Genomic DNA, 13722 nt, shown 5'->3' with positions numbered 1-13722 from the left:
ACGGTAGCTCTTGAGCTTGATCAACTCCGGCCGCCAATGATATCTCGTAAAATTTGGTGAGAAAAGCAAAGGGATCTTCATGGTCCATTCCGGTGAATGGACTTCCATATAGTAAATTAAGAGTTCCCGTTTTCATCTCGGCTTGCCTTCCCGTGTGGTTAACAAACTGAGCAGTATTCCTTGGACTGTTTACACATGGAGTGGAAATGGGCGGTGGTGGTGGTTCCATGATAGGTATGAATGGTGGTGGATGTGTGGTAGAAGAACTTTCTCCTTGTTCTTGTCGTTGTCTAGCTTGTTGCCTCCTTCGTCTCGTTCTGCTATTCAGCCTCCTTGCGGTTCTTTCGATCTCGGGATCAAAAAGAAGTTCGTCCACAGGAATCTGCCCTCGCATAAAACGAAAGCTGCACACTAAACCAAACAAATTACAAGCACAAGTCAAAAATTCGAAAGCTAAAAATTAAGCAACTATTGCGATGCTCGCAATATCAATTCACAATCCCCGGCAACGGCGCCATTTTGTTGATTGTAATTTTCAGTGTCGGGTTTTTGTTATCGTCTCCACAGGGATTGTGAGATATCGCCGCCTTTCGACAGTTGTTTCAATTCTTAACTCGTAGTAACAAGGGGGTTTTTGGGTTTAGTCACGGTATCTTGCATAAAAGTGTAATAAAATGCGGTAAAAGATTTGGTTTTAATATTTGAGAAATATTGCCAAAGTTAGGGTTCGACGATCACTTTGCATGTATATGTTCGATCAACAAAACTTATAAACTCCTTTAGATGATAAACTATTTCACAAAGTCCTCCCAATGTGTTTATCTCTAACACACATTGTGAGTTTTCCCATTTTGATCCATTGTTTATCTCTAACACAATCTATCAAAATGACAACTTTTTGGTTCAACCTTATGGTGAACAAAATCATTCATTACTATCTCTAGCTAACAAACAAGATTGGATGAAAACCTAGGTAAAGAGTTGGTAAACATCTCTCGATCATAAACCAACACAAAGAGTTTTCAATAAAACAAAGTTTTCACCATATATTCACCATTAAAGAGTTTACAAATGAAGATCATCCCATTTACACACAAAGCTAATGATCATCTACATCTAACCTTGACAAAATGAAGAACTTAGCTACTCATTTTCATGGTAGCTTGGTCAACAAGTTTCGGAAGAAGGTTGATCAACATCCGAGTCGAATAATCGAGATTGGATGGGAATCCACCTTCTTTTTGTGAAAGATTGTTAAGAGATGAAGAGAAATGATTTCTAGGTCACAAAATATCTCTAGAGCAATGCTGGAAAAATATCTCAAAAGTACAAAAGTATGTAGGTGTAAAAAGTATGGCTCCAAAAAGTAGCCCTTGCTACTTATAGTGCTGCTATTGAGCTGTCATGCTCGCTAGGCGAGCAGAATGGCTCGCCTAGCGAGCCCCAAAATGAGGCACCTGAGGCACCTGCGCCCAAAGAAATAACCTTTGCCAGATTGGCATGTTCGCTAGGCGAACAAAACCTTCGCTAGGCGAAGCACACGCTTCACCCTTCGCTCCAGCGAGCTTAGGAGGTTTTGCTACTGTAATTGCTCGTTGGGAGCTCGCTAATGGCTCGTCTAGCGAGTGAGTGCTGGCTGCGCTTTTGACCAAGTCTGGACGTGTTCGCTACACTCTTCGCTGGCTGCTCGCCTAGCGAGTTTGCTGATGTTTGCTACTGTAAAATACTGGAGCTCTTCGCTGGGTTCTCGCTAGGTGCTCGCCTAGCGAGCTCTTCGCCACAGCCCTCGCCTAGCGAGCAAGCTGATGAATGCATCCCTTTTTTGGTCCCTTGTCCAACTTTCTTGTGGTTTCATTTTCTATTATTTCATGCCCTATTCCTGCACAATAACACACAAATCAAAGGTACCAAGATCGTTTATCATTGTATTGCAATTCATCTAAAACAAAGGTGGTTTCGAACACTTTAGCAAGGAAATGGAGTGAAAGATGCCCATATTTGATAGCTCAAATAAGCACTTTTGGGTATCTAACATCTATGCAAGTAGAGTTTGAGATGAGTCTGATGGGAGAACTCAAGTTCTTTTTGGGGACGTACATCCATCAGAGCAAGTACACCAAGGAACTTCTGTAGAAGTTTGATATGTATGAATGTAAGATGTCAAAGACCCTTATGCATCCTACATGCATCCTTGAGAAGGATGAGGTAGGTGCTAAGGTAGAACATAAGGTATACATAGGTATGATTAGCTCTCTCTTATACTTGACTGTTTCTAGGCCTGACATTTTGTTTAGTGTCTGTTTGTGTGGTCGTTTCTAATCAGATCCTAGAGAGTCCCACTTAATAGTTGTTAAGAGGATCCTGAGTATCTAAAAGGTACTATTAACCTTAGGTTGTGCTATAGAAAATCCAAAGACTTCAAGCTAGTTGGTTATTGTGATGCTGAATATGATGGAGACATACTTGAGAGGAAAAGCTCTTCTAGAAGCTTCCAGTTTTGGGGAAATAATTTGATCTCATGGTCCAACCAAAGGCAATCAACAACAGCGCTTTCAATTGCTGAAATTGAATATATAACAGCCTCTAGATGCAACACTCAGATGCTCTAGATGAAAAGTCAGCTAGAAGACTTGCAGGTATATGAGAGTAACATTTATATACTTTGTGATAATACTTATGTTATTTGTTTATCTAAGAATCCTATTTTTCATTCTAGAGCAAAACATATAGAGATAAAACATCAATTCATTCGTGACTATGTCTAGAAGGGTATTTTAAGTCTAAAATATATTAATACAGACCATCAATTGACTGATATCTTTATAAAGCCCTTTACTAAAGATAGATTTATTTTCATTCTGAATTTTTTTAAAATGGACTTATGTCCGGAATGAAAAGGATGTTTCTCTCAAAATGTTTATTTCTCATAATTGTAAAATAAGACTCTAAGATTTGTTGGTTGTTCTAAACATGTGAGACTTCTGAATTGAGAAGGATTCATAAGTTCAGATGTATCCATTCAGAGTTTGTTTTGAAAAATCTGCCTTTTGGACACTGAATAGTTTATTCATTAAATAGTTATCAATCAGTCCTGATTAGTGGAACAATTTTTAAGACAGTTGTCTTAGAAAACTGAACAGTTTCTGATTAGATGATGTGACACGTTGGGTGAATACATCTTGGGATTAGGTAAAATCTTTCACGCTTTACCCCTTGTCAGAATTTTTTCACTAATCTATATTTGTCATGATTGCAAAATTTCCTATTTAAACTCACCTCACTCACTTCACACACCTTCGCTACTCTTACAACCCACACTTTTACTCTTTGAACCAAAATTTGCAGTAAACCCTAAACTCTTTTGTTCTTCATCAATGGATTCTACTCAACAATCCGCTCAACAAGGTCAACATCAACAAGCTCAACAATCCACTCCACAATTATTTGAGAATCAACAATGCAATGCGGTTATTCAAAGGGATGTTCGAATATCTTCATCATCACAACCACCAGAATATATTCCCCGTCTTCTCCAAACTTACATGACACAGTCTACTTTTCATCTTTGTAAGTTTCTGTACATTGAAGATGCATATGATAATTCTGAGATTACACTTTCCACTCCTAAAGAGGACTTGGAAGTTATCAGTGAACTTATGGTTGATTTTGAAAGCATTAAAGGTTTTGGCTTTGATCTTTTATCTGCTGTCAAATTTCAAGGTTGGGAGAAGTTCTTTGACCGTCTTCAAGGTCCAGTTTTCCCTCATCTTGTTAGATATTTCTAGATTAATGCTAAGACATATACCTGTCAAGTTGCTTCTTTTGTCTTTGGAAAGAAGATTGTAAGCACTGAGAAACTCATTGTCAAACTCATTAGTCATGATGGATCTAGTATAAGGTGTGAACTAATATGAGAAAGAAGGCCTGATCAAGTTGAAATGGATAAAGTTATTTCCACAATTGAAATTCATGCCAACAAGATAAAAAATCTTCACTCTGATCTAAGGATTTAAGCAAGAATTCTTCTTGGTTGTGTGAATCACAGGAAGCCAACTAATTCCCCTCACTACGTCAACATTGATCATCAATATGTTCTTCATTTCATTTTTGCTAACATAGCAATCCAAATATCAAGTTTTTTTAGAAAATATAACAAATACACATTCAATGCTTCGACTACGAGAGCAATCAAAAAAATCTAAATCTGTCAAAAGTGTCTCCATGTCCATTTAAGTAGCACCAATCTTCATGGTAAATGCTTCTCGATATTCTTAATAAATTCCTGTAAAAAAATCACAAACCACTTGGTCAAATTATCGTAAAATATTGGTTTAAATATGCTTTAAACATATCAGACTAACATGAACTCACAAAAAGAAGCAGAAGAAGATAGAAGTTGAAAAGAAGAAAATAAAAAGGTTTATGGATTTAATACAGCCTAGCAAATGCAGTAAGATTTCAACTCGGTTTCATGAGATTTCATACTTTTAGACCTTGCAAACTTCAGCTAACAATTGACTTGTAGCCAAAACTAGAGAACTTTTCAAGCATTTAAAACAGTTAAACATGAATGCTGGGTGGAAAACATCACAAGTAGCTATGAGAGATTTTGAAGATCCATATTCAAGCACATGCAAGTCTCTCTTCTTAACTAATTATGAATTATAGCACAATGGGAAAATAACCAAAAAAATATTTGTTGATCCATATTTGCTGGTTATGCTATAACCAGAATTTTTTTTTGTTACAAGTCATAACAGATAAGGAATTCCTTCAAGGTCTTCATGATAACCTGCAGACATAACATAATCGCAAAATTATACTTTGAATAGAAACTTTAATGGCGGTGAGTGTATTGAACAGAGTGAAGACATTACCTTCAATTGTTACTTTTGTATCCATTGAAGGTTGGCCTATATGTACTGGATGTGGAAAACTAGGGATGGAAAATTGTTGATATCTGATCACAAGTCTTAGGAAGTCTTCAACATTATATATTTCTGTTTTATTTAGCCCCAATTTGATCTCGTGAAAATGCATTCTTTCATAACGGTGTCAAATCATTATCGAAGCATTAACTCAGTGTGTAATCACTATTACAAATAATACATTTCATGACAAAACTTTCACCTCATCCTACCAAAATCCGAGGTAAAAGGTTAAGGCGCGTCATATTTTATATTATTTTTTAATAAATGTCATATATTCCTTCGGTTTCTAAATAAAACCGAGGAGAAAAATATTTTAGGAGATGCTTCGAATCCCAGCATTAATAGTTTATGTTTTTGTTTTTTTAAAACTAGTGTCTTTCTTTTTATTTTATTTTTAATTTTTAAATTAATGATCTATTTCTTAGGTTAAATTTAATAATCGAGGGATTAAATTATCATATTTTATTATAAAAGAACTCGTTAATCAAATTTTACAATAAATCTAATTTATATATAGCCGTTCCAAAGTCTTGCGCATCATTCTTTGGATGAATTGCAAGATAGAAAAAATCTTCAACGTTATTCAATATTGAACAAAATATTTTTTCTACCCTTTCAATTTATCTCACACAATGATGTTGATGTTGTTGTTATATTTTTGTAATAACCTTCTTATGTTGTCAATAAAAGAAAACATTGAAAAATTTATTCTTTTCCTCGATTGACAATATTGAGAAATTTATTTTTAAACACAATTATCTATTTCTCTTTCATGTGAAATCATTTACCATGAAAATATTTGCTCAAGATATTGAAATCTCTCTATGATGGATTGAAAGTACAAAAAAACAATTCTCTTAGTTGGAACAGATAGCCTATCAAAATTTTGAAAAGATATGTTGTTATCCAAGAATCAATTGTCAAACTTTTAATTTGTTTAAATAATTTATTTTAATATTTTATGTAAACAATCTAAATATATAAAAAATTCCCCTCAATTTTTAAGAAAAACTGAGAGGTATGTGGTGCTTGAGTTGAAACATATTTTATTTTATTTTTTATTTAAAAAGAAACATATTTTACCTCAATTTTGAGTAATAATCGAGGTAAATTATAAGCGTGTTTATTTAATTTCTTCAACGTTCCAAACTGAGAGATATAAGCGTGTTTATTTAAAGAATGTAATATATAAACTGAGAGTGTATTTACTTTGTCAAAGAAATATCTGATATAAAGAATGTAATATATATATATATATATATATATATATATATATATATATATATATATATATATATATATATATATATATATATATATATATATATATATATATTTCTCCTCAGTTTTGTTATTAAATCAAAAACTATATGATGTTAGTTTGAAAAATATAAAAAACAAACTATTATTGAAACATTTTTTATTAAAAGGAAAATAATATATAAATCTAGTTGCAAATAATATATATAAAGTTGCATTGTTTAACTTTATTTTTAAATAATATTTTAAATTTAGTAAATTTAATATTTTTTATTTAAATTAATATTAAACAGATAGTATAGTAAGTTATTAGACTTAAAAGATTTTTTAATTTATATTAGTCTAATTTTTTTACAAATTTTTTCACTAATTTAAATTTTTATTTTTCTATATCAACTCTATATTTATAGATATGAGTAAGTGTTATGTAATGTATCGTTCAAGTGCAAGCGAACTATAATACAAATTTTAAGAATTTTACAAATGTAAAGATGTAAATTTAAAAAATTTATATTTTTCTATCATTTGAATGAAAACATTAATAAATTTAACTTAAAAGTTGTGAGATTTGAAAATTTGTAATTTTATATTATTGATTGTTTATTAATTAAAATAATTGTTGATGTAAGAGTCGAAAAGTCTAAAAAAATTAAACTTCAATGAATCAAATTTCTACATAATATTTTTATATGTATTTTATTATTTGTATATTCAATTTTATTTACCATTTAAATGAAACATGATTTTTTTAAAAATTTATCATATTTTTATCTATTAAAAACTAATTTTAAAATAGAATCGAACCTATAAATTGTTTGAGCCGGCCTTGGAAACATGCATTAAACCAAATCTATTTTAGAAGATATTGTCATCCTGTCGTATAAAGTAATAGTGCTGAAGAATTATGATGCTCCATGATTAAGACACGAAGGCAATAGGAATTTTTGTAACATGTATTTAGACAATATAACAAAATGGTACTAGGCACACTGCATATGTTTAATTGTACAGTGAAGTAAATCTGTGTAAAAAAAAATTTTGTAACTCTCTTATATAATATGATTTTGCTGACTAATATTTCTTTAGATTTTGAAGTAGTATTATAGTTTCTTAATATGAAAATAGCTTGTTTCAATCTCAGCCTACAATTGTTTGATTAATATGAATAGGATTAAATAAGATAAACAACATTTTTTTTTTGTTATAAATAAGAAAATAATTATTTATACAGATTTCAATAGAAAATAAGTACTTATTAATAATTAATATTTAGTATTAATATTATATATTATACTATTATGTATTCTAATTTTTTACAAGATTTAAAAAATAAAATAAAAAACTTTTTAAAATTATATGTCAAAATAACTATCTTTTCAATTTATTTACCAAATTAATCATGTTTGTGGGAGTATGCGTCACTAGAATTAACGCGCATGCATATAAAATATAAGAGCATGTGCAATTGTAATTGGCACATGTATGTAAAATATATGAGCATGCACCACTGTAATTAACGTTGTAAAATGTATGAGCATGCGCTACTGCAATTGACACATACATGTAAAATGTAGAAGCATGTATCACTACAATTGACACATGCATATAAAATGTAGTAGCATGCGCCAATGCAATAGACACGTGCATGGAAAAAAATAAAGAGTTGTCACATGCATGCGTCAATTAAAATGGCGCATGCTCCTGCATTTTACATACATGCGTCAATTGCACTAACGTATACTCCCAGATTTTACATGCATATTGATCAATACATGCATCATAACAAATGGCACCTTGATTTTTTTTAAGTAATTATATTGATAAATACTTTAAAGTTATGGTTATTTAAAAAAAAATTACAATTATATTATATGATTCAAGATTTCGATTCATTTTTGATAATTTGCTCTTATTTAATAGAGATTGAATTATTACTCATTTACATTTGCCTATAATATTAAAAGTGTTATTGAAATACTTTATAAAATGGGCATCCAACAGAAATAATGTAAATATTCTTAATGTACATTTGGTTATATTTATACCGTACAAAATAATTTTAATATGTACAGACACACCACACTGGTATTTAACTAATTTTAATACATTTTAAAATAATAATTACTTCTTTCTTTTTAATCTCTTTCACGTTTCTCTTCAATCAAACATGACATTAAATATATTATATTTTTCATTTATTTCTCTCTTTTCTCACTCTTTCTCATCTCTATCTCTCTTCTCATTTTCTAGTCACAACTAAACACACCCTTATTCTTCTACTCATCCATTCCCTCCACTTTATACGCATATGCATTATTACTTCTAATAGGCCGAATACTTTATATTTGTGTCCTAGTCTACAATGCAAAACGTGGAGCAATCAGAACCGTCACTTTTTCCTCTCCTGTCCAAGTGAATAAAAAGTAGTCTACACACTGTAAAACTCATAATTAGAAGGCCATGACATTGAGGTTTCCTTCAAGAGCAAAACAAAGATAATAATAAGTGCTCTCGTGATGGGCCATTTTGATTTTTGACAAAGATATAATGAAATGCCAAGGATTTTCTATCAGGGTTAACTTTATTATAGCACTAGAGTATAGACAAGTTAAATGAAAATCTCATTTCAAAGATCTGAGTTTATAATAATGAACATGTTACATCATGAAGCTCAATTTTATTCATATACACATTTGCAGAGGCAGTGTCTATTAATTCTACTATAAGAAGTTCTTTTAACCAAATATACTTCCAAAACATAATTAGATAAAATTAAAGAGAGTGCATTATTGAGCCATGACAAATGAAAGAAAAGGAAGGTGAACATTACACACCCAAGTATTTAACTTGGGATAGAAGAATTTTATATTTGAAGTTGACCAATTGATGTAGAGTGGACTAAGTGGAGGACAAAATGATACAAAATGCCAACTTATTTGACCCTTAGTCTCATTATTTGATGGAGTCCCACATTTCAACCTAATGCATGCATTCTCTTTGATGTTTGAAGCCCTCTTCATATTTTTTAGAGGTTCTCTTCTATCCATTCACACATGCTTTTTCTTTTTCTTTTTTGGTCATAGTCTAATGGCTGAAACTCATCTTTTTAAAGATAAATAAATAAGATGTCGCGGTTCAAACATGTATTCCAGCATCTACCAATTAAGTTGGCTTAATGAGACATTTTCACACATGATTTTAATAAAGCAAGCTTGTGGATAAAATGTTTCTATTCTAGTAAGTGTGTTAGATGTGTCAGAGAAAACCTAAGCACATGACTGTTAGGGATGTTCTTCACTCACAACAAATTATGTGCACTATTTATTCCATATATATTTATTACCACTCAGTTATTTTTAAAAGACCTTGTTAAATGAAATAATTAACAATTAATAGTTATCCAATGTTTCTTCTTATTTTTTTATTTTGTCTTGTTTCTAATGTTTGTCAATTGAACTATTGAGACTTGAGAGAGTGTCTCAACCATCAATTTGATGGTTAAATCCAAAATGGCATTTCAACTCTAATGATGACACAGTACAGTAAAACTAGAGGCATCTTTAGATAATAACTCATTGTAAGAGTGAAAAATGACATGAAGGAGGAAGAGAACCACAAATGTTCAAATCATTGAGAAGAATTTATGCCACCTTTACTGGCATGCATACTTGGGGACACTTATAGGGTCTTATCTTCTAAACCTCTATGATTTTATTTGATATTTGATGCTTTACTCAATCAAATAAAGTTCAGACTTCAAATATAAAACTTAATTGCTAATCATCCTAACTCTTGAACAGTGGCATATAAGCACAACAAAACACTTAATAAAAGCTTGTAAACAGCAATTAATAACTTTTTTTTTGTTCAACACACTCTAATGATATATGGAGGCAATTTTTAATCAAGATTGATTGCATACCTTTGCACTTCAATTGTGTGAAGGAATGGACTGTTTCAAAGTTACAGAAATGGAAAGCACAAAAGTAGTGGCCAAGGACATAGAAGATAAACCGAAAACTACATACTATAATTGTTGCATATTGTAGGGTACCGTGAACCAGGCCTTTTTGGTATGTTCAAAAGTCAAGTAAGAGTCCCCTCAGTAGTGCCCCACCGTCCACTTCCACATGCTGCTACTTTTTTCTCATATCTCAGTTACAACCACTAATTTGCTTCCTTTCATTTCCATATTATAGTGAGGCTAATCATGCTTATATAGTAAGTCAACTATACAGCCTTGCTTGCTACTGCTATATATACATGAGTGACAATAGCAACAATAATCTTGAGCCCACTTCATACTCTAATTTCTGATCTTTTCGTATCTAAATTAAATTTACTGTTGACTGGAGAAATGGAGCATATTAATAATGAGGAAATTCCATCAGCACCAGCAACACCAGGCACTCCTGGTGTACCTCTTTTTGGTGGTTTTAAGTCAGAGAGAAACGGGCATGGTAGTAATAAGAAAAATAAGTCCCTCCTGAAGAATTGTCAATGCTTTGGTGTCAAAGAATGGACCTTAGAAGACGGAGCTCTACCCACAGTCACTTGCTCATTAATGGCGCCCCCTCCTGTCCCTCTAGCAAAAAAGGTAAATGTAGTTTAATTTATATGTATAGTCAGGTAGATTCAGTTACTAAATACAGTATAATATAGTAAAAACTCTGTATGTTTATACATGTGTATGTGTATGTAACCAATGCAGACCATTTTCATTAGTGCTAAGTAATAGTAAATGATTAATCCAAAACATGTTGTGATGCAGATCGGAGCTGAGTTTATAGGGACATTGATTCTGATGTTTGCTGGGACAGCCACTGCTATTGTGAACCAAAAGACAAACGGGTCGGAGACTCTGATTGGATGTGCTACTTCTACTGGTCTTGCTGTTATGATCATCATCCTTTCCACAGGCCACATCTCCGGTGCTCATCTCAACCCTGCAGTCACAATTTCCTTTGCTGCATTGAAGCACTTCCCGTGGAAGCATGTAAGTAAAGCTTTTCCCTAATCCTTTGGCCAAACTTACAAACTAATGTGGTTGAAAGTAACATGAACTAATGAAAGTCATACTAGTACTTAGTTTGCACCTTTAATATTTATGACCATGCATGTACATATGTATATAAGTATAAATTGTACTTGCAGGTGCCTATGTACATTGGAGCACAAGTTTTGGCATCAATATGTGCCGCATTTACTCTCAAAGGGGTTTTTCATCCTTTCATGAGTGGTGGAGTCACTGTTCCTTCCGGTGGATATGGCCAAGCTTTTGCTTTAGAGTTCATTATCAGCTTTAACCTCATGTTCGTTGTCACCGCAGTAGCCACTGACACAAGAGCTGTGAGTATTTCTTCCTGTAGTAACTTTTAGCTAATAAATAAACAAGTTCATTCAAGTTTGAAAAGAAAAATAAAGGATAAGGAAGCTGAAGGATGATGAATCCCCTATACTATCACGATTTACACGTGGGGAATACTATCATCGAAGTTAAAATATAATATAGATTTGGATGATAAATGCCCTACGTGTGACGAGGAATTGATTAATAGAGTCACTGATTGATGATTATGGTTACGCTCGCAGGTAGGAGAACTAGCAGGAATTGCGGTTGGAGCCACTGTGATGCTCAATATACTCATAGCAGGGTATGTCTATGTTCAAACTCTCACTTCTCACTCACAAATTCTCAACATACTCTCCCCTTCTTCCCCCTATCTCCACTTTCCATTAACCTACACATGATGTTGCACGACACTGCAGACCAATAACAGGAGCGTCAATGAACCCAGTAAGAACTCTAGGTCCAGCTATTGCTGCAAACAACTACAAAGCCATATGGGTCTATCTATTAGCTCCCATACTTGGAGCTCTAGGTGGGGCGGGTACTTATACCGCAGTCAAGCTACCCGAAGAAGATGATAAGACAAAATCTAATGTTTCTTCAAACCACCCCAGCTTCACAAGACGATGATCAACTTCTTCGGTCTCCATGCTCATCCATCACCATAAAACAACTCAAGATAGACTGCATGATGATTTTGTTTTGATATATATAATATAGAACTTGTGTGATAAGCGAACACGCGGAAAAAAAATCATTTGGCATGTGCACAAATTTTATATACAAAATATAAATGCGTGAATGTGTATGATATATGTATAATGTATCTATTAAATTAAATCCAAGCAAAACAAAATGAATGCAGTCTCAGTTTGGTAGCAAACACAGCGATAACGGCCGCAACAAATCCGATACTATACCGTTATTCACTATTTTAATGATTAAGAACAAATTGTAATTAACTCACACCGCAACAGAATACAAATAGTGTCGCAACACATGTACAGATTCAAATATATATAGATAAGACTTGAATGAATTACAATTTGAACTGGCGCTATACGGATTCAAATATATATAGATATAAGACTTTAATGAAGAATCAAAAACCTCTTGCAAATAGCTAATACAGAAAATAATTAAACCTAGCAAAACTTATTTCATCCATTACTAATTTCATAGTTTCGAGAAGAAAACAGAGTTACGAAATGAAGCTAAAAGTAGAAGAGTATGAAACTAGAGAGTATCAGAGAAATGCATTTACTTACCTGAATTGAGTTGTGAAAATGGAAAAGGAATCAAACAAGCGAAATCCCTTGTGGATGAGGGCGAGAAAGAGAGGTTTTGGATCGGAAGAGAGAAAGAGCTAATGAAGCAAGGACGACACCAATGATATCGGCGATTGCGTCTTTGAAGGAAGCGCCGGAAGAGCGGAAATAGCCGAGGTGATCGGCGGCTTCTTTGGCGGCGCCGGCGAGGAGAGAAAGTAGGGATCCGATGGAAATGGCGTGGCGGCGGAGGATGGGGTGTGAGGTTAGGGAAGCGAGAAAGTAAAAGAGGAGAGTGATGGAGAAACACATGAGGATGTGATAGAATTTGTCTGCGCCTAACCATGGATCTGCACCTTCATCTTTCTCCACCATAACACAACACTGTTCTCTTCTTCTACAATTCCATTTTCAATTTCGCTATCTTGTAATAAGGGAGAGAAGAGATTTTAAAACTATTTTATTTTTTTATCCTTAAAATATTATAACACTTTTATTAAATAAAATAAAAATAAAATGATATTCAAAACAAAAACAAATTTGTCAATTTATAAACAATATAGATAATCAAGTTTTAAATATTTAATATTTTAAATACTTTAAAATAATATTAAAATGTATATAAAATATTGATAAATATTGTAGAATCATTCTATGATCAATTTTGAAATGAATCATTTTTTCATCTTGATGATTCGTCTAATCCTCTAAATAATTTATGAAATTAAATTCTAGATAATGTATAATTCATATACCATAGATAATACAACACAACAACTTATAAAAAATTAAATTATTACAAACAAAATAGTAAATAAAAAAGAATAAAATAAAACACATGAAAAAAGAAAAAAAGTTGAGTCAGAGGAATAAAAATAATAGAGTTGTGTTTAAAAACTAGGGAGAAATTCTA

The 13722-nt window shown here is 32.5% G+C and overlaps 2 protein-coding genes and 1 long non-coding RNA gene across 3 annotated transcripts; 1 reads left to right on the top strand and 2 right to left on the bottom strand.

Moving 5' to 3' along the window:
• Positions 1-4046: 4046 nt before the first annotated feature.
• LOC127087626 (uncharacterized) lies at positions 4047-5009 on the bottom strand. The gene is made up of 2 exons (XR_007789986.1): positions 4878-5009; positions 4047-4792 (listed from the first exon to the last, which is right to left on the bottom strand). It is a non-coding gene; the product is annotated as an uncharacterized LOC127087626 (long non-coding RNA).
• A 5006-nt stretch (positions 5010-10015) lies between these two features.
• On the bottom strand, positions 10016-13251 carry LOC127087625 (uncharacterized). Its single transcript, XM_051028546.1, has 2 exons — positions 12810-13251; positions 10016-10776 (listed from the first exon to the last, which is right to left on the bottom strand). The coding sequence occupies exon 1, from the start codon at positions 13182-13184 to the stop codon at positions 12840-12842; it is 345 nt and encodes a 114-aa protein (XP_050884503.1). The 5' UTR covers positions 13185-13251; the 3' UTR covers positions 10016-10776; positions 12810-12839.
• Positions 10549-12580, top strand: LOC127087624 (aquaporin NIP6-1). The gene is made up of 5 exons (XM_051028545.1): positions 10549-10788; positions 10963-11187; positions 11346-11540; positions 11784-11845; positions 11961-12580. Exons 1-5 carry the CDS (start codon positions 10549-10551, stop codon positions 12169-12171), a joined length of 933 nt encoding a protein of 310 aa, XP_050884502.1. The 3' UTR covers positions 12172-12580.
• Positions 13252-13722: the final 471 nt, after the last annotated feature.

The sequence above is a fragment of the Lathyrus oleraceus genome, chromosome 5 (genome assembly GCF_024323335.1).
Source record: "Lathyrus oleraceus cultivar Zhongwan6 chromosome 5, CAAS_Psat_ZW6_1.0, whole genome shotgun sequence".
In the NCBI taxonomy this organism is placed as follows: Eukaryota; Viridiplantae; Streptophyta; class Magnoliopsida; order Fabales; family Fabaceae; genus Lathyrus; species Lathyrus oleraceus.
The sequence above is the reverse complement of the archived record's forward strand: the minus strand, read 5'-3'. Positions and strand labels throughout refer to the sequence as shown.

Bases quoted from the DNA above. Each gene is read 5' to 3' on its own strand.
- LOC127087625 (XM_051028546.1), bottom strand. From the start codon at position 13,184: ATGGTGGAGAAAGATGAAGGTGCAGATCCATGGTTAGGCGCAGACAAA.
- LOC127087624 (XM_051028545.1), top strand. From the start codon at position 10,549: ATGGAGCATATTAATAATGAGGAAATTCCATCAGCACCAGCAACACCA. The intron at 10,789-10,962 runs GTAAATGTAGTT...GTTGTGATGCAG, and splicing joins CTGTCCCTCTAGCAAAAAAG to ATCGGAGCTGAGTTTATAGG. The intron at 11,846-11,960 runs GTATGTCTATGT...ACGACACTGCAG, and splicing joins CTCAATATACTCATAGCAGG to ACCAATAACAGGAGCGTCAA.